At 49.6% G+C, this 26,276-nt stretch overlaps 1 protein-coding gene across 1 annotated transcript in view; it reads right to left on the reverse strand.

Moving 5' to 3' along the window:
* Nucleotides 1-4,651: 4,651 nt before the first annotated feature.
* Nucleotides 4,652-26,276, reverse strand: part of HELZ2 (helicase with zinc finger 2) — a 67,677-nt gene continuing 46,052 nt past the window's right edge. Inside the window, exons 14-20 of the mRNA XM_060230581.1 lie at nt 24,567-24,683; nt 16,916-17,111; nt 15,281-15,415; nt 11,755-11,973; nt 7,925-8,085; nt 5,114-5,277; nt 4,652-4,773 (exon numbers count right to left, since the gene is read on the reverse strand). Coding sequence (XP_060086564.1) covers nt 4,652-4,773; nt 5,114-5,277; nt 7,925-8,085; nt 11,755-11,973; nt 15,281-15,415; nt 16,916-17,111; nt 24,567-24,683 — 1,114 coding nt within the window. The remainder of the gene's footprint in view (nt 4,774-5,113; nt 5,278-7,924; nt 8,086-11,754; nt 11,974-15,280; nt 15,416-16,915; nt 17,112-24,566; nt 24,684-26,276) is intronic.

Genomic DNA, 26,276 nt, shown 5'->3' on the forward strand with positions numbered 1-26,276 from the left:
GTGGTTTGCCCTTGCCTTCCCCAGTCATCTACGCTTTCCCCCCAGCAAGCTGAGGACTCATTTGACCCACCTCGGAAGGATGGAAGGCTGAATCGACCCTTTAGCCGGCTTCATGAACCCAGCTTCTGCCAGGATCGAACTCAGGTCATGAGCAGGCAGCTCAGACTGCAGTACTGCAGCTTTACCACTCTGCGCCACGAGGCTTTTCAAGGCCTTAACGGTCATAACCAAAACCTTGAATCTAACCCGGTACTCAATGGCAACCAGTGTAGCTGGCGTAGCACAGGTAGAATATGTGCCATCCACAGTGTTCTTGTCAGGACTCTAACCCCTTTCTCTATCCCCTTTCTTTGTGGAGATATAAGGGGAAAGGCATATCCCCGCAAGGGGGCAGGAGTTTGCAGAACTGAGTCTAGGCGAAGGGACAAGAGATGATCTTCTAGGGCTCGTAGGCACAACTAGTATCTCTCCACGGCTGGTTGAAAGGCTAGAATCCACTCTTTTGCAAGCACGGACCAAGCTTTAGACACACAACAACCGATTGCCGTAACTATAAAGAGGTTTTATTCTGTGCCATAAGTCACCTTTACAATTCTGAATTGAAGCAAAACATCACAATCCGTACAAACATTGGTGGGAAAAAATAGAATACCAGAACCCATGATTTGTAGAGCTATACAAGATTTAATTTAAAACAAAACCCATCACCCGTACGTTGGCTCATAAAAAAGACACTCCTACCCTAGGCAGCTCATATAGTGCTTAACTGGGAGAACCGTAGGTACCGTCCCACTACGCGAGACCCCGGTCTCCTTGACCCAGGAGAACTCCCTGCTCCGGCTGAGCCCCCAATTTGCATTTGAACAGTATTGCACTAAAAACAGCTTTAAAATTGCCCCTGCTTTTGCACGTCCTTTATGAAATAACAGGTTCGCATCTCTACATTGAACAACTCTTTGATTTAGAAGAGGGGGGGGGGGATTGGAAAAGGCAGCATCTGAATAAATGGCTAGGTCAGTATCAACAGGCTCTCTAAAAAGGAAAAGGTTAATCGCGAGCCACGAGTGACGAAACTGCTTTATCACCGGAGCCTTCGTTACATAATACAAGTCTTAAAATTCTGTTCCCTGGTCACCTATGACGAGCCAGGATCGACTCCAGGTGACGAGGCTTGAAAACTTTATAAAAATTGCTTCTGGTTCCCCCCCCCCCCAAAAGGACCAACTTGATTTACAAAGTCTGCATGTTTTTGCAAAGGGGGCGCGTTAAAAATGGCAGGCTCATAACCTGCGCGCCCAAGAGTTTTAGCTGATGCTGAATCAAAGAGGAAAGATTTAAAAAAATGCGCCGTCTCTCAAAACACATCCCAGAGCAAAACGGCCTACGTAGGCTCCTTTTGATTTTTAATTTTGCATTTATAAATGACCTATTCCAAAAGGTGGTAAAATCTTGGGGGAAAAAACAAACAAGCACTTTCACACATAAAAAAACACTTGAGGTAGACCAATGGAAACAGAGAACGGCCTCGCCCTATTCCAAGATTCCCAATAAGAAGTTTCAATTGCTAGGGAGAAAAAAAAAAAACAGTCAAAAGGGGAGGGAAAATATTTAAAAGGTTACTCGGGTTCACAATATGCCCCTATTGCACAAAACTCAAATAGGCCTAGGCTGTAGGCTGAAATTCTAGGACGCCTTAACACCACCACCACCCCAACTGTGAGGGAAAAGCGACGAACGGTGCTCTAAAATATAATTCCGTGCGCCCAACGCAAAACTATGGTGAGCAGGGGTGGAATTCTAGCAGGAGCTCCTTTGCATATTAGGCCACCCCCCCCCCCCCCCGATGTAGCCAATCCTCCAAAAGTTTACAAAAAAGAGCCTTGTAAGCTCTTGGAGGATTGGCTACATCGGGGGGGGGGGTGGCCTATTATGGAAAACAGCTACTAGAATCCCACGCCTGATGGTGAGGCGACGCACACTGGCATATTTATTGCTCATTCCCACACTCAGGAAGGAAGCCAGCCGCATCGCCTCGAGTGCAGACATTGGGTTTCATTTGCCCCTGTGGTCCTCGTCTACGGCTCTAAATCGGATGGCTGCACGCTGCATTTGGCATAAAGGCTCAGACAGAAGCCGCTAAATCCAATCCGGTTCGATCGGCATCAAATTTAAGCCAAGGTCTCGGGAATTCCAAACGCTGAAGTCCATGACGCGTTTTTAAATAGGCACTTAGTAGCGGGGGTAGAATTCCAGCAGGAGCTCCTTGGAATATCAGGCCACACCCCCTTGATGTAGCCAATCCGCCTGGAGCTTACAAGGCTCTTTTTCTGTAAGCTCTTGGGAGGGCTGGCTGCATCGGCGGGGGTGTGGGCTTAATATGCAAAGGCACTCCTGCTGGAATTCCACCTCTGCTTGGTAGGCTCAGAGCAGGATCAAAGGACACGCACACACACTGTCTCCAGCATTTCGGGTGCGCAGCCCCCACGCGGAAACGGTGCAATCCGCACAGATTTGCCGCAGAGGGTACGCAAAGCCTGCAGCTGATAACCCACAACCAACAAAGTTGTCACGGCACACGTAGCCCATTAGGGTCGGTGCCCCGGGACCTGGTTTTAACCCCGCCCCCCTACACACCCTCAAGGCAGCAAGACAGGGTTCACGGAGTTACAAGCATGTGACAGGAAGTCATGTGACATCAGGGCACAGGAAGAGGCCGAGCCGGAGCTACGACCCTATCGGTGAAGAGGCCAGGCCCGCGGACAGCGCCCCGAGAAACCCAGAGGTGAGGAACACAAGACGAGCGTCCGACGGCACGCGCTGGAAGGTGGAGTTAAATAGGAGTCCTCTCCGTGTCCGTGCCACCTCACGCGCACTGTCCGCTTGATCCTCTCCACGTTGTCTCTAAAGAGACTCCGAAAGGCAGATCTTGACACGTGTGTTGGCTGCAGGTCCTTCCGAAAAGTGGGGCAAAAAACCCCAGCGGGCCTAAGGGGCTCTTCAGCCTCTTGAGATGGTTGACCCATGGGCAGGAGTCCACCAGGAGCGGGTGGAAAGCAGGCTCACCCCTAACCTTCTTCCGCTCCCATGATCCTCTGCAGAGGGGACAGCCATCATCCGACCCTTCTCACCGGGAGAAAGAAAGCCAGGGTGCCCCGGAGCGGCAGAGTTTCCTTTCGGAGAAGCGGACTTCTCCAGATCAGAGGTTTGCCAGCTGGAACTGATTTTAAAACCAACGAAAATACATCGCTGACGAAAGGAAACGCTTTCAAGTAAAATTCAGAAGGACAGCTTTTAAAAACAACCAAAAAAATAGTGTGTACGAAGTAGAAAAACAATCTGAGGTTCTCCTGGATACTTTACATTCCGTGGCCAGGAAAACCTTTTGTCTAAAAGATAAAAGCTGTATTTTTATTTAAAAAAAATAAAAATATATACCCAGCCACGGCTAGGTCAGACTCTTCAGTGCTATACTAGGGTTTGAGTTTTTTGTAGCAGGAACTCCTTTGCATATTAGGCCACCCCTTCCTGATGTAGCCAATCCTCCAAGAGCTTACAATAGGCCCTGTAAGAAGAGCCCTGTAAGCTCCTGGAGGACTGGCTACATCAGGGGGGTGTGGCAATGAAAAAAGCCCTGGGAATGTTCATACTTCAAATATGAAGAATTAATCTTCTGCTTTGGAGCGTGATAGGATCCAGGGGAGGGGGAGGAAGAGGAGGAGGAAAGTGGATTTATACCCCACCCTTCGCTCGCAGTCTCAGAGCGGCTGACAATCTCCTTCTCTTCCTCTCTCCACAACAGACACCCTGTGAGGCAGGTGGTGCTGAGAGCTCTGACAGAAACTGCTCGAGAGAACAGCTCTGTGAGAACTTGTGGCTGACCCAAGTTCACTCCAGCAGGTGCATGCGGCGGAACGGGGAATCAAACCCGGTTCTCTAGATTAGAGTCTGGCGCTCTTCACCGCTACGCCAACTGGCTCTCAGTTGTGGCACAGGCGGCTTCGGCCTTTGGTTCCGCCATAGCTGGTGTTCTCCTGAAAGTCTTTCGCAAACTACTGTCAAGTTTCCAAAGGTATCCAGTTTGGTCCTCAAACCCAACCTGAAGGAAGAGGCAGTTTCCAAGAACGGCAGGCAGGGAATTCCACAAAGCGCCCCGAACCTTTCGCCTCTGCATTGAGAGAAAAAAAAATCTCTCTCTTCTGGCGAGAATGCATCAAGAAACAAAAAGTGGCATGTAAGAGGAGGAATGCATCGAAGCTCACAGGCAGTAGGATCCAGTGGTTGCCACAAACGAGCCCTGTGTAATTTGGATGCGACCCTCCAGCGGTTTGGATAGATTTCGCCATTGGTCGACTCTGCCAGGAAGCATCCCAGTTCTACCAGGAAGCACTGCAGCAGTAGCCAGGAAGGAGAGAAAGCCTGAATGGATGCTCCCTGGCCCACCAGGTGTGGCCCTACATAATGCTACCTGGGCCACCGGTGGCAGGCCATCCACGTTATATGGTCCTCCGGTTAAGGTTCAAGGTTCTTTGTGGTACACTGCTCGTGGCGCATTGTAAATCTCCTGGAACGACCTGGTGGTCTATCGCCATAACAGATCTAAGAGGGCCACTGATCTGGTGCCAGGGTTTGTCCAGGTGGAGCTGCGCTCTCTTCAGTGAAGAGCCTTCCGCTTCATAATCTGGATCGCGGCAGCATTGGTGAGGCATCCTTGGTCCCGGTAATGCTGCACGAGCCTTCGCCACAAGGGGTTGCTTTCAAGGAGGTAACGGTTGCCTAGAAGCGGGAGGGGGAAGGGAGGCAGAAGGGGACGGAAGAAGGAAAACAAAAAATTAGCATCGCGGTGCTGCGACCGAGGACCTGACGGAACTGTGGCCCCTCGCCCAGCAGTCCCACCGAAGGACTTCTCGCACAACGAAAAGCGGGTTCTGAAGCCCTAACCCTGGATAGCCCAAGCAAGCCCAATCTCATCAGATCTCGGAAGCTAAACGGGGTCGACTCTGGCGAGTACTTGGACGGGAGGCCTCCTTGGAATACCAGCGCCGGGGGGCAGGGGCTGGCTTTATTCAGCCACCTCCCTGAATATCCTCTGCCCAGACCCTCCCGGAGTACTTACCAATGATGCAGAGGCCTTCCTGCGCCCGGGTGATGCAGACGTTGACTTGGTTGGGGTCCGTCACAAACCCTAAATTCTTCTTCTGCCAGGCGATGGTGGGCCTTTTGTCGATAGCCGACCGGGGACAGGACCGTACGGTGGAGACAATCACATACCTCCATTCGCTTCCTGGAGACAGAAAATTGACATGCAAAAGTTAATCCTGGTCGACTGGGGGGGGGGGGGGGGGCAATGTTCCCTCTAAGCTGCAAAGGTGTTGTGAGCCAAAATTCTACTTTGTGAGCTACCGGCATTAAAGTCGTGAGCTCCTGCATCAATTAGAGAGCCAGTTTGGTGTAGTGGTGAAGTGTGCGGACTCTTATCTGGGAGAACCGGGTTTGATTCCCCACTCCTCCACTTGCACCTGCTAGCATGGCCTTGGGTCAGCCATAGCTCTGGCAGAGGTTGTCCTTGAAAGGGCAGCAGCTGTGAGAGTTCTCTCAGCCCCACCCACCTCACAGGATGTTTGTTGTGGGGGAGGAAGGTAAAGGAAATTGTAAGCCGCTCTGAGACTCTGAGATTCAGAGTGGAGGGCGGGATATAAATCCAATATCATCATCATCTTCTTCTTCAGTTAGTGTGCTCGGGGGTCATGCTTCCTGATGTAAGGTAAAAAAGTGTGAGCTGAAGGCTAAAAATTTGTGAGCCAGCTCACCTTAACTCAGCTTAGAGGGAACAAAGCAGACGTCAAGTTACACACTGAAAGAATCACAAGTTGGGATCTGGTGATTATTAGTTTGTGTTGACTGGGCTGAAGCAACAACAAAGGCAATAAATGCTGGAATAGCAGATTGATGTCTATGTAATTGGGTATCGTCAGTGTGAAGTGCAATAGATAAAGAGTCTGTTGTGATTCTTTTAATCTGCTAAAAAACATTTCCATGACATAAGAACATAAGAACGTAAGAGAAGCCATGTTGGATCGGGCCAATGGCCCATCCAGTCCAACACGCAGTGTCATATATACATATATGACTTTGCATACTAACTCACTGCCCACTTTCTCTGTATTTAGGACTATTTTCCATTCCATCCTATCATCTGATGAAGTGTGCCCCATTCCATCCTATCATCTGTGTGATGAAGTGTGCTCTTATGTTCTTATGTGACACAGAGTGTTGGACTGGATGGGCCACTGGCCTGATCCAACAGGGCTTCTCTTATGTTCTTATGTGACACAGTGTGTTGGACTGGATGGGCCAGTGGCCTGATCCAATATGGCTGTTCTTATGTGACACAGAGTGTTGGACTGGAGGGGCCACTGGCCTGATCCAACATGGCTTCTCTTATGTTCTTATGTGACACAGAGTGTTGGACTGGAGGGGCCACTGGCCTGATCCAACAGGGCTTCTCTTATGTTCTTATGTGACACAGAGTGTTGGACTGGATGGGCCACTGGCCTGATCCAACATGGCTTCTCTTATGTTCTTATGTGACATAGAGTGTTGGACTGGATGGGCCAGTGGCCTGATCCAATATGGCTGTTCTTATGTGACACAGAGTGTTGGACTGGAGGGGCCACTGGCCTGATCCAACATGGCTTCTCTTATGTTCTTATGTGACACAGAGTGTTGGACTGGAGGGGCCACTGGCCTGATCCAACAGGGCTTCTCTTATGTTCTTATGTGACACAGAGTGTTGGACTGGATGGGCCACTGGCCTGATCCAACATGGCTTCTCTTATGTTCTTATGTGACATAGAGTGTTGGACTGGATAGGCCAGTGGCCTGATCCAATATGGCTGTTCTTATGTGACACAGAGTGTTGGACTGGAGGGGCCACTGGCCTGATCCAACATGGCTTCTCTTATGTTCTTATGTGACACAGAGTGTTGGACTGGAGGGGCCACTGGCCTGATCCAACAGGGCTTCTCTTATGTTCTTATGTGACATAGAGTGTTGGACTGGATGGGCCAGTGGCCTGATCCAATATGGCTGTTCTTATGTGACACAGAGTGTTGGACTGGAGGGGCCACTGGCCTGATCCAACATGGCTTCTCTTATGTTCTTATGTGACACAGAGTGTTGGACTGGAGGGGCCACTGGCCTGATCCAACATGGCTTCTCTTATGTTCTTATGTGACATAGAGTGTTGGACTGGATGGGCCAGTGGCCTGATCCAATATGGCTGTTCTTATGTGACACAGAGTGTTGGACTGGAGGAGCCACTGGCCTGATCCAACATGGCTTCTCTTATGTTCTTATGTGACACAGAGTGTTGGACTGGAGGGGCCACTGGCCTGATTCAACATGGCTTCTCTTATGTTCTTATGTGACATAGAGTGTTGGACTGGATGGGCCAGTGGCCTGATCCAATATGGCTGTTCTTATGTGACACAGAGTGTTGGACTGGAGGGGCCACTGGCCTGATCCAACATGGCTTCTCTTATGTTCTTATGTGACACAGAGTGTTGGACTGGAGGGGCCACTGGCCTGATCCAACATGGCTTCTCTTATGTTCTTATGTGACACAGAGTGTTGGACTGGAGGGGCCACTGGCCTGATCCAACAGGGCTTCTCTTATGTTCTTATGTGACATAGAGTGTTGGACTGGATGGGCCACTGGCCTGATCCAACATGGCTTCTCTTATGTTCTTATCTGCTGTTCTTGTCTTGCCGCTCTCCAACATCTGACGTTTATTCTATGCGTCTCTTCTGTTAAGCAAGTTTAGCCACCCCTGGCTTAGAGGGAATACTGCTGGTGTGGTCCGGGGCGCCTCTGGGGCAGAGGCAGTCTTCTGAAATGCACAATGCCGCTTTAAGCATCAGCAACTTGCCTTGACTTTTCATGATGGTGCAGACGGTCACACTTTGCAGCCCTTTTCGAGAAAGCAGTTTCTTGACCTCGACGACCTGGGCGTTGTAAGGAGTCAGGATGGCGATCTGCTCGGGCTTAGTGGTCCCATCCAGGGTCAGCTGCTTTGCTATCTTTGCCTGAAGGAAAGCATTTAGAATCACAGAATCAAAGAAAAGGGCAAGTAGAATGATTCAAGGGTTGGAACACTTTCCCTGTGAAGAAAGGTTAAGACGCTTGGGACTCTTTAGCTTGGAGAAATGTTGTCTGCGGGGTGACATGAGAGGGGTTTGCAAGATCATGCATGGGATGGAAAAGGCAGAGAAAGAAGTACTTTTTTCCCTTTCTCACAATACAAGAACTCGTGGGCATTCGATGAAATTGCTGAGCAGTCGGGTTAGAACTGATAAAAGGAAGTCCTTCTTCACGCAAAGGGTGATTAACATGTGGAATTCACTGCCACAGGAGGTGGTGGTGGATGCAAGCATAGCCAGCTTCAAGAGGGGATTGGATGAAAATATGGAGCAGAAGTCCGTCAGTGGCTATTAGCCACAGCATATTATTGGAACTGTCTGGGGCAGTGATGCTCTGTATTCTTGCTGCTGTGGGGGCAAAGTGGAAGGGCTTCTAGCCCCACTTGTGAACCTCCTGATGGCACTTGGGGTTTTTTTTGGCCACTGTGTGACACAGAGTGTTGGACTGGATGGGCCATTGGCCTGATCCAACAGGGCTTCTCTTATGTTCTTATGTGACACAGAATGTTGGACTGGATGGGCCATTGGCCTGATTCATGGCTTCTCTTATGTTCTTATGTAAAGAGTCTGAAGGGGCCGTAGAGACCATGTTGGATCAGGCCCATGGCCCCTGCAGTCCAACACTCTGTGTCACATAAGAACATAAGAGAAGCCATGTTGGATCAGGCCAATGGCCCATCCAGTCCAACACTCTGTGTCACATAAGAACATAAGAGAAGCCATGTTGGATCAGGCCAATGGCCCATCCAGTCCAACACTCTGTGTCACATAAGAACATAAGAGAAGTCCTGTTGGATCAGGCCAATGGCCCATCCAGTCCAACATTGTGTCACACAGTGTGTCACACAGTGGCCCAAAAAAACCCAAGTGCCATCAGGAGGTTCACAATTGGGGCTAGAAGCCCTTCCACTTTGCCCCCGCCCCTGCCCCGCAGCAAGAATACAGAGCATCACTGCCCCCAGGCATAAGAACGTAAGAGAAGCCATGTTGGATCAAGCCAATGGCCTATCCAGTCCAGCACTCTGTGTCACACAGTGGCCAAAAAAACCCAGGTGCCATCAGGAGGTCCATCAGTGGGGCCAGGACCCTAGAAGCCCTCCCACTGTGCCCACCCCAAGCACCAAGAATACGGAGCATCACTGCCCCAGACAATTCCAAAAATATGCTGTGGCTAATTGTAAAGGAGACTGCCACTCCCAGATAGGGTTCTCTCACCCGGCTACGGGCGTAATTACTGCACCAGGAAGGGAACGTCTGAGTCAAAAGAGAACACAGTTCGTTTTTATTGACTCAATTCCAGGACCAAAAGAGAGGGGAAAGAAAACAAAAGGGCACCACAAGGATATTCAGTCCAAGTAACTTCCCCAATAGTTACCACTTGTAACAATTCCAAGCCGTTAGCAGATTCCTCGCTCTGGCTTAATAATAATAATAATAAATTTTATTTATATCCCGCCCTCCCCGCCTAGGCAGGCTCAGGGCGGCTAACAACGAGTTCGATAAAATTATACACTACATAGTAAGTTTAAAAGCAACATTTAAATTATACAATAATTTAAAACAACAATATCTAAAACCATTCCAATTGTCTAAGCTATTCCATAATTTAGCAGCAGCGGTGATGTTCCTGGTGCTATTCTGTCCATTTATATAATGGGAAAGGTCGTTAGATGGAATCATTTGGTGGGTTGAACCAAATAATTCTGCTTTTGTCAGCAGTCTAAAAGGCCTGCCTAAAAAGAATGGTCTTACAGGCCCTGCGGAATTGGTCCAGATTCCACAGAGCCCGCACCTCTTCCCTTCTGAGGAAGGTTGTTTTCAACCACAAAGCAAAACGAATTGCAGTTATCTTCCTGGCACCAACTGCAAGTAAAACGTTATCTCCTCTTCCTAATTCTCTTCCCGCTCCAGGGGCTTGGGCACCTAGCTTCCACCCCGCCTATTAGGCTGCCTCGGCCTGATTTGATGCAGCTGTGAACTTCACCGTGCAAAGATAAAGATTAACCCTTGCAATCCAGAGGAGAGGAATCTTCAAAAGGCCTGGAATTACTATTACGCGTTCTTTGTCCTTTACACTAATAGCCACCGATGGACCTCCGCTCCTCATTTTTATCCAATCCCCTCGTGAAGCTGGCTATGCTTGTAGCCGCCACCTCCTGTGGCAGGGAATTCCACATGTTAATTTATTATTGATTGATTGATTGATTCTTTGTATTTCTATCCCGCCTTCCCCGCCGAAGCAGGCTCAGGGCGGCTAACAACGATTAAACACCAAACGATAAAAACAGTGAGCAAACAATTAAAACTAACAATCAATTACGAGTAAAACAGTTTAAAACAATTTTTGGTGCTAGAGTTGGTGCAATACATTCAACGATGTTGGGCATCTACTTATACTGTAGTTTAGCTAAAGGCAAGTCGAAATAGAGATGTTACATCTTCTGGGAGTTGGTTCCACCAGTGGGGGGCATCAATTGAGAAGGCTCTTTCTCTGGTAGACTTCAGTCTCGCCTCCCTCGGCCCGGGGATTGACACGATTACTGTAATGCCCTTTGGGTGAAGAAGGACTTCCTTTTATCCGTTCTAACCCGACTGCTCAGCAATTTCATTGAATGCCCACGAGTTCTCGTATTGTGAGATGGAGAAAAGTACTTCTTTCTCTACGTACGGACATACGAAGCTGCCTTCTACTGAATCAGACCCTGGGTCCGTCAAAGTCAGTATTGTCTACTCAGACTGGCAGCGGCTCTCCAGGGTCTCAAGCGGAGGTTTCTCACACCTATTTGCCTGGACCCTTTTTTGGAGATGCCAGGGATTGAACCTGGGACCTTCTGCTTACCAAGCAGATGCTCTACCACTGAGCCACCATCCCTCCCCTGCTCTCCAGGGTCTCAAGCTGAGGTTTTTCAGGCCTATTTGCCTGGACCCTTTTGAGTTGGAGATGCCGGGGATTGAACCAGGGACCTTCTGCTTCGCACGAAGATGCTCTACCCCTGAGCCACGATTCCTCCCATACATATGAACATCTGAAGCTGCCTTATACTGAATCAGACCCTCAGTCCATCGAAGTCAGTATCAGACCGGCAGCGGCTCTCCAGGGTCTCAAGCTAAGGGTTTTCAGGCCTATTTGCCTAGATCCTTTTGAGTTGGAGATGCCAGGGATTGAACCTGGGACCTTCTGTTTCCCAAGTAGATGCTCTACCACTGAGCCACCGTCCCTCCCCTGCTCTCCAGGGTCTCCAGCTGAGGTTTTTCACGCCTACTTGCCTGGACCCTTTTGAGTTGGAGATGCCGGGGATTGAACCTGGGACCTTCTGCTTCCCAAGCAGATGCTCTGCCACTGAGCCACCGTCCCTACTTTCTTCATCCCATGCACAATCTTGTAAACCTCCATCATGTCACCACCCATTTTATGATGCAGATGGCCCGGCCCGACAAGGTCTCATTTATGTCGGATCCGACCCTCATAACAAATTAGTTTAACACCCTTCCTCTAAGGCCAAGTTCAGTGGAAAGAAGCTCGGGCTCTTGGCTCTCTGGCCAGCGTGTACTCACCACCTGCTCGGCTTCCTCGAGGTTGGACAAAGAGTTCTCATTCCCGTCTTCTGTCGAGACCATCAGGCTCTTCTCTTTGCCTTCGAGGTGGCCGAAGATGATGGGGCAGTGTTTCCGGTCGGAGTGGGAGAAGACGCTGGGATGGCGGAAGAGCCCGGGACAAGTCTTCAGTCTGCTCTCGTAAAAGGTGATGGATGGAAACCAGCAAATGTCTCGTTGCTGGAGTGACACAAAAGAGAGCAGTTTTTGTAGGCGGGCATGCCGGGAAGAAGACGACGACAACATTGGACTTATATTCCGCCCTCCACTCAGAGTCTCAGAGCGGCTCACAATCTCCTTTACCTTCCTCCCCCACAACAGACACCCTGTGAGGTGGGTGGGGCTAAGAAGACCCCCCCAGAAGCTCTCTTTTCAAGGACAACTCCTACAAGAGCTATGGTTAACCCAAGGCCATTCCAGCAGGTGCAAGTGGAGGAGTGGGGAATCAAACCCGGATCTCCCAGATAAGAGTCCGCACACCTAACCGCCACACCAGACTGGCTCTCTGCACCAAACTGGCTCTCAGAGTCTCAGAGCGGCTCACAATCTCCTTTCCCTTCCTCCTCTCCCACAACAGACACCCTGTGAGGTGGGTGGGGCTGAGAGAACTCTCACAGCAGCTGCCCTTTCAAGGACAACCTCTGCCAGAACCCAGGGCCATTCCAGCAGCTGCAAGTGGAGGAGTGGGGAATCAAACCCGGATCTCCCAGATAAGAGTCCGCACACCTAACTGCCACACCAGACTGGCTCTCTGCACCAAACTGGCTCTCAGAGTCTCAGAGCGGCTCACAATCTCCTTTCCCTTCCTCCCCCACAACAGACACCCTGTGAGGTGGGTGGGGCTGAGAGAACTCTCACAGCAGCTGCCCTTTCAAGGACAACCTCTGCCAGAACCCAAGGCCATTCCAGCAGCTGCAAGTAGAGGAGTGGGGAATCAAACCCAGTTCTCACAGGTAAGAGTGCGCACACTGAACCACTAAACCAAACTGGCCAAAGAAGCCTGGAAACCATGGGAGATGACCACTGTGGGCATCAAGGAACTTCTTCTCCCCCTCACCCCTCCGCCACAGTCAACCTGACTGGTGGCAGCCCCTAGCGGGGCTTGAAGACAAAGGGATGTTCAGACCGGCATACCTGTGGGACCGCCTCTCCCCATACGAGCCCCGAAGACTGCTGCGATCGGCCGGCCAACATCTTTTGACCATTCCTGGCCTAAAGGACGTCCAGCTTGCCTTGACCAGGGCCTTTTCTGCCCTGGCCCCGACCTGATGGAATCAGCTCCCTACAGAGATTCGGGCCCTTCCGGATTCGTTACCATTCCGGAGGGCCTGTAAAACGGAGCTGTTCCGCCAGCTCTACGGTTGAGGCAAGCGGACGTCCTCGCCCTGCTACGCCATCCCACTGGCCTCCCAGCAAAGGCTGCCACTTCCTTTAGGGCCAAGACTGTTGACAACTTGGGGCAACTTAGGCTGCCCACGACAATTACGCCCCAAGTGCGCATACCATCCGTGCCATCTTAAAGGATTCATTTGGCACGCGACGACTCGGCAACAGTGATCCACGCTACGGTCCCCTCGAGACTAGATTACTGTAATGCCCTCTACATGGGGCTGAACTTGTCCCAAATCCGGCGACTCCAGCTAGCGTAGAATGCTGCAGCCAGGCTGTTAATGGGAGTTCCTCTACGGGAGCACGTTCGGCCTGTGCTGAAAGCGCTGCACTGGCTACTGATAGTTGTGCCGGATTTGTTTCAAGGTGCTGGTTATTACCTTTAAAGCCCTATAGGGCCAGGGTTCTGCATACTTTAGGGACCGCCTGTCAAGTCGGCTGAATTCAATAACGAGTCTCTTGGTGAAACAGAGTAACAAGTTTATTGTAAACAGAACTAGAGACCATGGATTGAAGGACTAAAATACATAGGCTCTAAACCAGCATTTAAGGTACAGATGAAAGGAATTCCTACGGTGGGGGTAATCTATGCAACACATTTTCGCACTAGGATGCTACTCCCTTCGTTCCCAGGCCGAAGCCTCTCCCACAGAGAGCAAGGCTGGGAAGGCGCCCTTATCTTATTCACATGTTAGCATTTCAAAGCAGACTACACAACAAAGGCCTCTCTAGTGAGGGGGCAGGAAAGTGAGCTAGCAGCAATCGGTGTACACTGTAAAGTACCCAGACTCCTTCACTTCAGAACCAAACTTAATACAGGTATTGAGTAATTCATAGCAGACTTGACACCGCCTTTCCCTGCACATGCTCCGGTGAGCACTTCGGTCCGGGTCTCAAGAACTGTTGACGGTTCCCGGCATCAGAGAAGCGAGGCTCAAATCAACGAGAGCCAGGGTCTTTTCTGTTGCTGCCCCAGCTGGTGGAATGAGCTACCGGAAGAGATCAGGGCCCTGTGAAAGCTTTCACATTTCCGTAGGGCCTGCAAAACGGCACTCTTCCGCCAGGCATTCCTCAGTGGAACAGGCTTCCTCAGGAGGTGGTGGGCTCTCCTTCGTTGGAGGTTTTAAAGCAGAGGCTAGATGGCCATCTGACAGCAATGCAGATCCTGTGAATTTAGGGGGAGGCGTTTGTGAATTTCCTGCATTGTGCAGGGGGTTGGACTAGATGACCCTGGAGGTTCCTCCCAACTCTATGATTCTGTGATTCTCTATGATTCCTTGGAGGTTGCCCTTCCAAATACTTGCCAGGGCCTGTCCTGTTTAGCTTCTAACCAGTGCTCCCTCTAAGTGAAGTTACTGTGAGCTAGCTGTGAAGTTAGTGTGAGCTAGTTCTAGAATTACAGTTTGCAGTTTACAAATTACAGTTTACTCATTTCATTTTTTGTTCTGCACATAGCTCCAGAAATAAGTTGATCCAAAAACAAAACTTATTTCTCTGTGGCTCCATGGAAGGATGGTTGTGGAGAGATCAGGCTGACGAAGGGACAAGAAACGAAACCGTAATCTTACCTAGGAGTACAGTCCCCTTTCTCTCTCCAGTGAAATTCCTTGGAAGTAGCACAGAAACCACAGGACGTAGGGAAGGAAGGAAGGAAGGAAGGAAGGAAGGAAGGAAGGAAGGAAGGAAGGAAGGAAGGAAGGAAGGAAGGAAGGAAGGAAGGAAGGAAGGAAGGAAGGAAGGAAGCGGGCTTTGCCCTATACATGGAGTTGTGCGGACTTTTGCACTGTTAGACTTCTTCCGCGATTGAGTTTTGTAACCAGCTGCTTTTATGGAAGCATTACTGTACATTTAAATGTTGTTAAGTCTTTGTCACCAAAATATATGTTTGTACACACTTTGGTGTGATAATAAGTACATTTCTGGTGTCAATTGTATTGTTCCATATTTACACATCGGAAACGGTTGAATTTATATTTTAACCACATGGAGGTGGGTAACCCTAAGACCCGGCCACTCGGGTCACAGCAGAGAGAGCTTAGGACTGAGCCATCGGAACAGTTCCCAGAATTCCCTTGCAAGAAGAGAGTCCAGCTCTTACCATGCGATACTGGATGTCCAACATTAAGGCCTGGTCTTTGTAGCGCTCAAAGAGGGAGGTCTCCATGCCCAGGGCCTTGCAGAAGTCGTTGTGGACAACGGGCCGAAGCTGCTTGTGATCCCCCAGCAAGACTACCTGAAAGACAAGATGCACCGTGCTGAAGCCTCTGCATCCCACCTGCCCAGCCTTTCGGAACCCAAATCTCCCCCAGATTCCTTGACAATGAGGCCGTTTCTTGTATTCTGTCTTTTTATGTGTCATAAGCAGGGGACCAGGAAGGGCCTTCTACTGGCTGCCACCACCACCTTTTTCTAAAAAAAAAAAAAAAAAAGCCCTGTATGAAACAATGGTGATGTCGGGGGGTGTGGCCTAGAGAGAGACCCAGAGAGCCAGTTTGGTGTAGTGGTGAAGTGTGCGGACTCTTATCTGGGAGAAGCGGGTTTGATTCCCCACTCCTCCACTTGCACCTGCTGGAATGGCCTTGGGTCAGCCATAGCTCTCGCAGAATTGTCCTTGAAAGGACAGCTTCTGTCAGAGCTCTCTCAGCCCCACCTACCTCATAGGGTGTCTGTTGTGGGGGAGGAAGATAAAGGAGATTGTGAGCCACTCTGAGCGGAGGGCAGAATATAAATTCTTCTAGTAAGGGTCTGTCTGGGAGGGCCCAAAGCACCCACCTGACCCCTCTCTCTTCCTTTTTAGCAAATACCTTTTAACCGGGACTGAAGAGACGTAAGGATTCAGGCAGTATAACAATAGCAAGGTTAGTGTTAAATGTTCCAAACAACAAGTGGTTTTAATTATTAGTGCAATAGCGAACGGTTGAAACAGTCATGGTAATGCAAAGAAATAACAGCCCCGGCACAACTAACTAAACCGGGGGTGGCCAAACTTGTTTAAGGTAAGAGCCACATAGAATACATGTCAGATGTTTGAGAGCCGCAGGACATGAAAGTTAGAAGTTTGAGAGTTGCAAGACATGAATGGGAAGGAAGGAAGGAAGGAAGGAAAGAAGGAAGGAAGGAAGGAAGGAAGGAAGGAAGGAAGGAAGGAAGGAAGGAAGGAAGGAAGGAAGGAGGGAGGGAGGGAGGAAGGAAGGAAGGAGGAAGGAAGGAAGGAAGGAAGGAAGGAAGGAAGGAAGGAAGGAAGGAAGGAAGGAGGGAGGGAGGAAGGAAGGGAGGAAGGAAGGAAGGGAGGAAGGAGGGAGGGAGGAAGAAGAGGAGGGAGGAAGGAAGGAAGGAAGGAAGGAAGGAAGGAAGGAAGGAAGGAAGGAAGGAAGGAAGGAAGGAAGGAAGGAAGGAAGGAAGGAAGGAAGGGGTCAGATGGGTGACAGCCACAAGACATGAATGTCAGATGTTTGATAGCTGCAAGACATGAATGGGAAGGAAGGAAGATGTGAAAAGAAAGCAACTTGAACTTCAAATGCATTCTCCAAGTCGCCAGCTGGCTCGGCTTGGCAAAGTGATTTAAAGAGACAAATGCCTTCTCCAAACCAGCCAACGGAGCGGTGGGGGCTTCAAGAGCTGCACAATATGTGTGAAAGACCCACATGCGGCTCCCACTCCTGGCATAGACCTCTCCCTGACCGTAAGTCCAGAGAAACTGGCTCAGAAAGCAATAGTAGTTTGGCTCGCTTACCTTCTCCACTTTCGGATGGCTCACTACCGGGATGAGGGTCTCCGGCTCGGTGGACATGGCGCACTCGTCGACAAGCACCTGCTTGACGTTTAGATTGTCAGTCAAAATGCTGTTGCAGGAGGCCGAGCACGTGCAAAGGATAACGTCGTGTTGCTGCAGCTCATATTTGCTGGCTGTCCTGAGAAGACGCTTGTATCTGGAAGGCCACAACGGAAGCTGCTAAGTGCAACAGAAGAGCCGGGAAAACTACAGCCGGGCATTTCAAAATTCTGCGGCTCAAAAACAACCATTTGCCAAGTTATATAAATTAACTGCAGTGGGAGATCTCTTTCACTGTAGAATGGCGTGCCCAGCATATTCAGACCTAAGAAGCAGATTCCTATCTGGGATTTTAAGTCAAATACACAATTTGAGAGTCCCTTGGACTGCAAGAAGATCCAATCAGTCAGTCCTAAGGGAAATCAACCCTGACTGTTCCCTGGAAGGTCAGAAGCTGAAGCTGAAGCTCCAAGTCTTTGGCCACCAAAGGAAAAGGGAGCAATCCCTGGAGAAGACCCTGATGCTGGGAAAGACAGAAGGCAAAAGAAGAAGGGGACGGCAAAAGAGGAGATGGCTGGACAGCGTTACTGATGTAACAAATTTGAGCAGACTTCGGAGGATGGTGGAAGACAGGAGGGCTTGGCGTGACTTGGTCCATGGGGTCACAGAGAGTCCGACTGTGCGACTGAACAACAACATACAACTTATCTGACAACGAAAAGTTGAATTTTTTTTACGGTCAGATACGAACCCCTTGGTCTCACGCATGGCAGCACTTTTTGCACTGATAGCACATCAAACTCTCTAGTTCAGCATAGTTCTTACGATTTTAAACATACCAAATGATGTTATTCTTAACATTTTGGAATATATATTCGATTGTGAATTCATTCGCAAGTGAACATAAATTACAACCACTAGGTTGATTTTCACAATTCCCCCTCCACTCCTATATATGCTCCACTCCTATCATCCATCCATCCATCTATCCTCTATCTATCCTCTATCCATCCATCCATCCATCCTCTATCTATCCTCTATCCATCTATCCATCCTCTATCTATCCTCTATCCTCTAACTATCCTCCATCCATCCATCCATCCATCCATCCTCTATCCATCCTCTATCCATCCATCCATCTATCTATCTATCTATCTATCTATCTATCTATCTATCTATCTATCTATCTATCTATCTATCTATCTATCTATCTATCTATCTATCTATCTAATACTTTATTTATTACTTTAAATTTCTACCCCGCCCTCTCCGCAAGCAGACTCAGGGCGGCTGAGAACATTCATATTCACAAGTTAAAACCAATAAAACATCACTACAATTTAAACTTTTAAAAAACCATTTCATGGTGCTGTATCCCTATAACATAAGCGAGTTCTTCTTTTCTGACGGTGATCCCCTAGAACTCTATATGATGTCGGGTGGCAGTTCTCTCCCGGTTAGATATCAAAGGCCTGTCGGAACAATTCGGTCTTACAGGCCCTGCGGAAAGTGGAGAGATCCCGCAAGGCCCTTACGGCCTCCGGGAGAGCATTCCGCAATTCTGGAGCTGCCACCGAGAAGGCCCTCGCTCGCGTCGAACGCAACCTAGCCTCCTTGGGTCCAGGGATGGACAATAGACATTTTTTGTCTCTGAACGCAGTGCTCTCTGGGGAACACGTGAAGAAAGGAAGTCCCGCAGAATTATTCCATTATTCAGGTTCTGAGAGTCATGATAAGAAGCAAGAAGTTACACAGGGCACTGAAGTCCCATCCTCAACACCGGGAAAGTGTGTTTAGCCACCTTGGTGGATCGTAAAGACAGAGTGGTGCGGTAATTAACGTGTCGGACTAGGATCTGGGAAATCCCTGGAAGGTCACTTGCTGAAGCTGAAGCTCCAAGACTTTGGCCGCCCAATGAGAAGGCCTTTTTGGTCCTGGCCTCAACCTGGTGGAATCAGCTCCCCAAGGAGATGCGGGCCCTACCGGATTTACTGCTATTCCGGAGGGCCTGTAAAACAGAGCTGTTCCGCCAGACTTTTGGCAGAGGCAGGCGGGCGTCCTCACACCAGCTAATAGGCCTCCCTGCACTGACGGCATCCTGTGTTTCAATCTGTGAAGAATGTCCCTGTTACTGACACTGCCTTATTTGATTTCATTTTAATGGTTTTAACCGTTTAAATTTAACTGTCTTATGACGTGATTTTAACTGGTTATGTTGTAATCCGCCCTGAGCCCGACCTGGGAAAAGGCGGACTAGAAATCAGCAAAAACAAACAAATAAATAAATAAAATAAGAAATAAAACACAGGTTCGAATCCCGGCTTGTGCCATGGAAGTCCGCTGGGTGACCTTGGGACAGTCACGCGCTCGCAGCCTCACCCACCTCCCAGGGTTGTTGTGAGGACAAAACAGAGGAGAATGCTGTAAGCCAGGGGTGGCCAACGGTAGCTCTCCAGATGTTATTTTGCCTACAACTCCCATCAGCCCCAGCCAGCAAAAAAAACATCTGGAGAGCTACCATTGGCCACGCCTGCTATAAGCCACTTTGGGTCCCTACTGGGGTGAAAGTCAGGATATAAGTAAGCTCCTCCTGGAGCTTACAGGGCTCTTTGTACAGGGCCTACTGTAAGCTCCAAGAGGATTGGCTACATCAGGGAGGTGTGGCCTAATTTGCAAAGGAGCTTACAGGGCTCTTCCTACTGTAAGCTCCAAGAGGATTGGTTACATCAGGGAGGTGTTGCCTAATATGCAAAGGAGATTACAGGGCTCTTCTTACAGGGCCTACTGTAAGCTCCAAGAGGATTGGCTACATCAGGGAGGTGTGGCCTAATATGCAAAGGAGCTTACAGGGCTCTTCATACAGGGCCTACTGTAAGCTCCAAGAGGATTGGCTACATCAGGGAGGTGTGGCCTAATATGCAAAGGAGCTTACAGAGCTCTTCTTACAGGGCCTACTGTAAGCTCCAAGAGGATTGGCTACATCGGGGAGGTGTGGCCTAATAGGCAAAGGAGCTTACAGGGCTCTTCGTACAGGGCCTACTGTAAGCTCCAAGAGGATTGGCTACATCAGGGAGGTGTTGCCTAATATGCAAAGGAGCTTACAGGGCTCTTCTTACAGGGCCTACTGTAAGCTCCAAGAGGATTGGCTACATCAGGGAGGTGTTGCCTAATATGCAAAGAAGCTTACAGGGCTGTTCTTACAGGGCCTACTGTAAGCTCCAAGAGGATTGGCTACATCAGGGAAGTGTGGCCTAATATGCAAAGGAGCTTACAGGGCTCTTCCTACTGTAAGCTCCAAGAGGACTGGCTACATCAGGGAGGTGTTGCCTAATATGCAAAGGAGCTTACAGGGCTCTTCTTACAGGGCCTACTGTAAGCTCCAAGAGGATTGGCTACATCAGGGAGGTGTGGCCTAATATGCCAAGGAGCTTACAGGGCTCTTCATACAGGGCCTACTGTAAGCTCCAAGAGGATTGGCTACATCAGGGAGGTGTTGCCTAATATGCAAAGGAGCTTACAGGGCTCTTCTTACAGGGCCTACTGTAAGCTCCAAGAGGATTGGCTACATCAGGGAGGTGTTGCCTAATATGCAAAGAAGCTTACAGGGCTCTTCTTACAGGGCCTACTGTAAGCTCCAAGAGGATTGGCTACATCAGGGAAGTGTGGCCTAATATGCAAAGGAGCTTACAGGGCTCTTCCTACTGTAAGCTCCAAGAGGATTGGTTACATCAAGGAGGTGTTGCCTAATATGCAAAGGAGATTACAGGGCTCTTCTTACAGGGCCTACTGTAAGCTCCAAGAGGATTGGCTACATCAGGGAGGTGTGGCCTAATATGCAAAGGAGCTTACAGGGCTCTTCATACAGGGCCTACTGTAAGCTCCAAGAGGATTGGCTACATCAGGGAGGTGTGGCCTAATATGCAAAGGAGCTTACAGAGCTCTTCTTACAGGGCCTACTGTAAGCTCCAAGAGGATTGGCTACATCGGGGAGGTGTGGCCTAATAGGCAAAGGAGCTTACAGGGCTCTTCGTACAGGGCCTACTGTAAGCTCCAAGAGGATTGGCTACATCAGGGAGGTGTTGCCTAATATGCAAAGGAGCTTACAGGGCTCTTCTTACAGGGCCTACTGTAAGCTCCAAGAGGATTGGCTACATCAGGGAGGTGTTGCCTAATATGCAAAGAAGCTTACAGGGCTCTTCTTACAGGGCCTACTGTAAGCTCCAAGAGGATTGGCTACATCAGGGAAGTGTGGCCTAATATGCAAAGGAGCTTACAGGGCTCTTCCTACTGTAAGCTCCAAGAGGATTGGCTACATCAGGGAGGTGTTGCCTAATATGCAAAGGAGCTTACAGGGCTCTTCTTACAGGGCCTACTGTAAGCTCCAAGAGGATTGGCTACATCAGGGAGGTGTGGCCTAATATGCCAAGGAGCTTACAGGGCTCTTCATACAGGGCCTACTGTAAGCTCCAAGAGGATTGGCTACATCAGGGAGGTGTGGCCTAATATGCAAAGGAGCTTACAGGGCCCTTCTTATAGGGCCTACTGTAAGCTCCAAGAGGATTGGCTACATCGGGGAGGTGTGGCCTAATAGGCAAAGGAGCTTACAGGGCTCTTCGTACAGGGCCTACTGTAAGCTCCAAGAGGATTGGCTACATCAGGGAGGTGTTGCCTAATATGCAAAGGAGCTTACAGGGCTCTTCTTACAGGGCCTACTGTAAGCTCCAAGAGGATTGGCTACATCAGGGAGGTGTGGCCTAATATGCCAAGGAGCTTACAGGGCTCTTCATACAGGGCCTACTGTAAGCTCCAAGAGGATTGGCTACATCAGGGAGGTGTGGCCTAATATGCAAAGGAGCTTACAGGGCTCTTCTTACAGGGCCTACTGTAAGCTCCAAGAGGATTGGCTACATCAGGGAGGTGTGGCCTAATAGACAAAGGAGCTTTCAGGGCTCTTCTTACAGGGCCTACTGTAAGCTCCAAGAGGATTGGCTACATCAGGGAGGTGTGACCTAATAGGCAAAGGAGCTTACAGGGTTCTTCTTACAGGGTCTACTGTAAGCTCCAGGAGGATTGGCTACAGCAGGGAGGTGTGGCCTAATATGCAAAGGAGCTTACAGGGCTCTTCGTACAGGGCCTACTGTAAGCTCCAAGAGGATTGGCTACATCAGGGAGGTGTGGCCTAATACGCAAAGGAGCTTACAGGGCTCTTCTTACAGGGCCTACTGTAAGCTCCAAGAGGATTGGCTACAGCAGGGAGGTGTTGCCTAATACGCAAAGGAGCTTACAGGGCTCTTCTTACAGGGCCTACTGTAAGCTCCAGGAGGATTGGCTACAGCAGGGAGGTGTGGCCTAATATGCAAAGGAGCTTACAGGGCCTACTGTAAGCTCCAAGAGGATTGGCTACATCAGGGAGGTGTGGCCTAATAGGCAAAGGAGCTTTCAGGGCTCTTCTTACAGGGCCTACTGTAAGCTCCAAGAGGATTGGCTACATCAGGGAGGTGTGACCTAATATGCAAAGGAGCTTACAGGGCTCTTCTTACAGGGCCTACTGTAAGCTCCAAGAGGATTGGCTACATCAGGGAGGTGTGGCCTAATATGCAAAGGAGCTTACAGGGCTCTTCTTACAGGGTCTACTGTAAGCTCCAAGGTATTGGCTACATCAGGGAGGTGTGGCCTAATATGCAAAGGAGCTTACAGGGCTCTTCCTACTGTAAACTCCAAGAGAATTGGCTACATCAGGGAAGCGTGGCCTAATATGCAAAGGAGTTTACAGGGCTCTTCGTACAGGGCCTACTGTAAGCTCCAAGAGGATTGGCTACATCAGGGAGGTGAGGCCTTATATGCAAAGGAGCTTACAGGGCTCTTCGTACAGGGGCTACTGTAAGCTCCAAGAGGATTGGCTACATCAGGGAAGTGTGGCCTAATATGCAAAGGAGCTTACAGGGCTCTTCGTACAGGGCCTACTGTAAGCTCCAAGAGGATTGGCTACATCAGGGAGGTGTGGCCTAATATGCAAAGGAGCTTACAGGGCTCTTCTTACAGGGTCTACTGTAAGCTCCAAGGTATTGGCTACATCAGGGAGGTGTGGCCTAATATGCAAAGGAGCTTACAGGGCTCTTCCTACTGTAAACTCCAAGAGAATTGGCTACATCAGGGAAGCGTGGCCTAATATGCAAAGGAGCTTACAGGGCTCTTCGTACAGGGCCTACTGTAAGCTCCAAGAGGATTGGCTACATCAGGGAGGTGAGGCCTTATATGCAAAGGAGCTTACAGGGCTCTTCGTACAGGGGCTACTGTAAGCTCCAAGAGGATTGGCTACATCAGGGAAGTGTGGCCTAATATGCAAAGGAGCTTACAGGGCTCTTCGTACAGGGCCTACTGTAAGCTCCAAGAGGATTGGCTACATCAGGGAGGTGTGGCCTAATATGCAAAGGAGCTTACAGGGCTTTTCTTACAGGGTCTACTGTAAGCTCCAAGGTATTGGCTACATCAGGGAGGTGTGGCCTAATATGCAAAGGAGCTTACAGGGCACTTCCTACTGTAAACTCCAAGAGAATTGGCTACATCAGGGAAGCGTGGCCTAATATGCAAAGGAGCTTACAGGGCTCTTCGTACAGGGCCTACTGTAAGCTCCAAGAGGATTGGCTACATCAGGGAGGTGAGGCCTTATATGCAAAGGAGCTTACAGGGCTCTTCGTACAGGGCCTACTGTAAGCTCCAAGAGGATTGGCTACATCAGGGAGGTGTGGCCTAATATGCAAAGGAGCTTACAGGGCTCTTCTTACAGGGTCTACTGTAAGCTCCAAGGTATTGGCTACATCAGGGAGGTGTGGCCTAATATGCAAAGGAGCTTACAGGGCACTTCCTACTGTAAACTCCAAGAGAATTGGCTACATCAGGGAAGCGTGGCCTAATATGCAAAGGAGCTTACAGGGCTCTTCGTACAGGGCCTACTGTAAGCTCCAAGAGGATTGGCTACATCAGGGAGGTGAGGCCTTATATGCAAAGGAGCTTACAGGGCTCTTCGTACAGGGCCTACTGTAAGCTCCAAGAGGATTGGCTACATCAGGGAGGTGTGGCCTAATATGCAACGGAGCTTACAGGGCTCTTCATACAGGGGCTACTGTAAGCTCCAAGAGGATTGGCTACATCAGGGAGGTGAGGCCTAATATGCAAAGGAGCTTACAGGGCTCTTCGTACAGGGGCTACTGTAAGCTCCAAGAGGATTGGCTACATCAGGGAAGTGTGGCCTAATATGCAAAGGAGCTTACAGGGCTCTTCGTACAGGGCCTACTGTAAGCTCCAAGAGGATTGGCTACATCAGGGAGGTGTGGCCTAATAGGCAAAGGAGCTTACAGGGCTCTTCTTACAGGGCCTACTGTAAGCTCCAAGAGGATTGGCTACATCAGGGAGGTGTTGCCTAATATGCAAAGGAGCTTACAGGGCTCTTCCTACTGTAAACTCCAAGAGAATTGGCTACATCAGGGAAGTGTGGCGTAATATGCAAAGGAGCTTACAGGGCTTTTCGTACAGGGCCTACTGTAAGCTCCAAGAGGTTTTAACTGGGCTGCTATCCATGGAAAACAGCCCCGGGTGCCCATCCTGTACTCACGCATCGGTTTCCTTCTCTGTGATCATGTCTCCATTTTTCACACGGGCATCAAACGCACAGATGTCTAGCGCGTGAGGATTCGGGGCACGTCGGATCCGGTAGTGCAAAGTGATATCCCTGTGCAAAAAAAGGATATTTTTTTTAAAAAAGGAAAAGACTGAATCTTGACATTCCCCTGACATGCCTGCCAAGCTCTGTCATCAACCGCACCTGCAAGCGCCAATCAAGGGCGATGCCAACCTCCCTTGTTTTTATTCTCTGAGGTAATCAGGCAAAGCATCCTGCATCACTTCTGCATAATTTCATTTCATCTGTGCAGAGAAACACCATGTTTGCCCCATGGCGCAGAGTGGTAAAGCCGCAGTACTGCAGTCGGAGCCCTCTGCTCACGACCTAAGTTTCGATCCCGAGGGAAGCTGGGTTCCGGTCGCCGGCTCCAGGTCGGCTCGGCCTTCCATCCTTCCGAGGTCGGTCAAAGGAGTCCCCGGCTTGCTGGGACGGAAAGCGTAGATGACTCGGGAAGGCAAGGGCAAACCACCCCGTAAAAAGTCTAGCCGTGAAAACGTTGTGAAAGCGACGTCACCCCAGAGTCGGAAATGACTGATGCTTGCACAGGGGACCTTTCCTTTAAGGGACCCCGTGGTGCAGAGTGTTAAAGCTGCAGTACTGCAGTCCTAAGCTCTGCTCATGACCTGAGTTCGATCCCCAGTGGAAGCTGGGTTCAGGTAGCCAGCTCTAGGTTGACTCAGCCTTCCATCCTTCCGAGGTTGGTCAAAGGAGTCCCCAGCTTGCTGGGCGGGAAAGCGTAGATGACTGGGGAAGGCAATGGCAAACCACCCCGTCAAAAGTGTGCCGTGAAAACGTTGTGAAAGCAACGTCACCCCAGAGTCAGAAATGACTGGTGCTTGCACAGGGGATTAACTCTAGCCAAGGCTTTGGCCTACTCTCATCCTCTTTATGTAGTACGATCATGCACCAAACGTAACATAATAAGCTATACAGTTTTAACCTTCATATGAAAATGTACATATATCATATACTTGAACTTATTAACTACAAACTAAAGGAAGTCATAGTGTAAATGCTAACAGCAGAGAAGAGATAAAATTCTTCCATAAAGAAAGACCATTAATTATATTTGGAATAGATTCTTGTGAAGTGAGATATTCTAAAATAGGAAACCAGATAGCAGAGAAAGTAGAAGATAAGAGAGGACATTCAAATTGATTGATGTTATCAGAGAGTAAGTTTGGTGTAGTGGTTAAGTGTGCGGACTCTTATCTGGGAGAACTGGGTTTGATTCCCCACTCCTCCACTTGCACCTGCTAACATGGCCTTGGGTCAGCCATAGCTCTGGCAGAGGTTGTCCTTGAAAGGGCAGCTGCTGTGAGAGCCCTCTCCAGCCCTACCCACCTCACAGGGTGTCTGTTGTGGGGGAGGAAGGTAAAGGAGATTGTGAGCCGCTCTGAGACTCTGAGTGGAGGGCGGGATATAAATCCAATATCTTCATCTACCTCACAGGGTGTCTGTTGTGGGGGAGGAAGGGAAAGGAGATTGTGAGCTGCTCTGAGACTCTTTGGAGTGGAGGACGGGATATAAATCCAATATCTTCTTAGCCATATGGCCATCCAGTCTCCACTTAAAGACCCCCCCAAAGAAAGAGAACCCATCACCTCCCAAGAAAGCCTCTTCCACTGAGGGATCACCCTG

This window comes from Heteronotia binoei, chromosome 2 (genome assembly GCF_032191835.1).
Source record: "Heteronotia binoei isolate CCM8104 ecotype False Entrance Well chromosome 2, APGP_CSIRO_Hbin_v1, whole genome shotgun sequence".
NCBI classification, from domain to species: domain Eukaryota; kingdom Metazoa; phylum Chordata; class Lepidosauria; order Squamata; family Gekkonidae; genus Heteronotia; species Heteronotia binoei.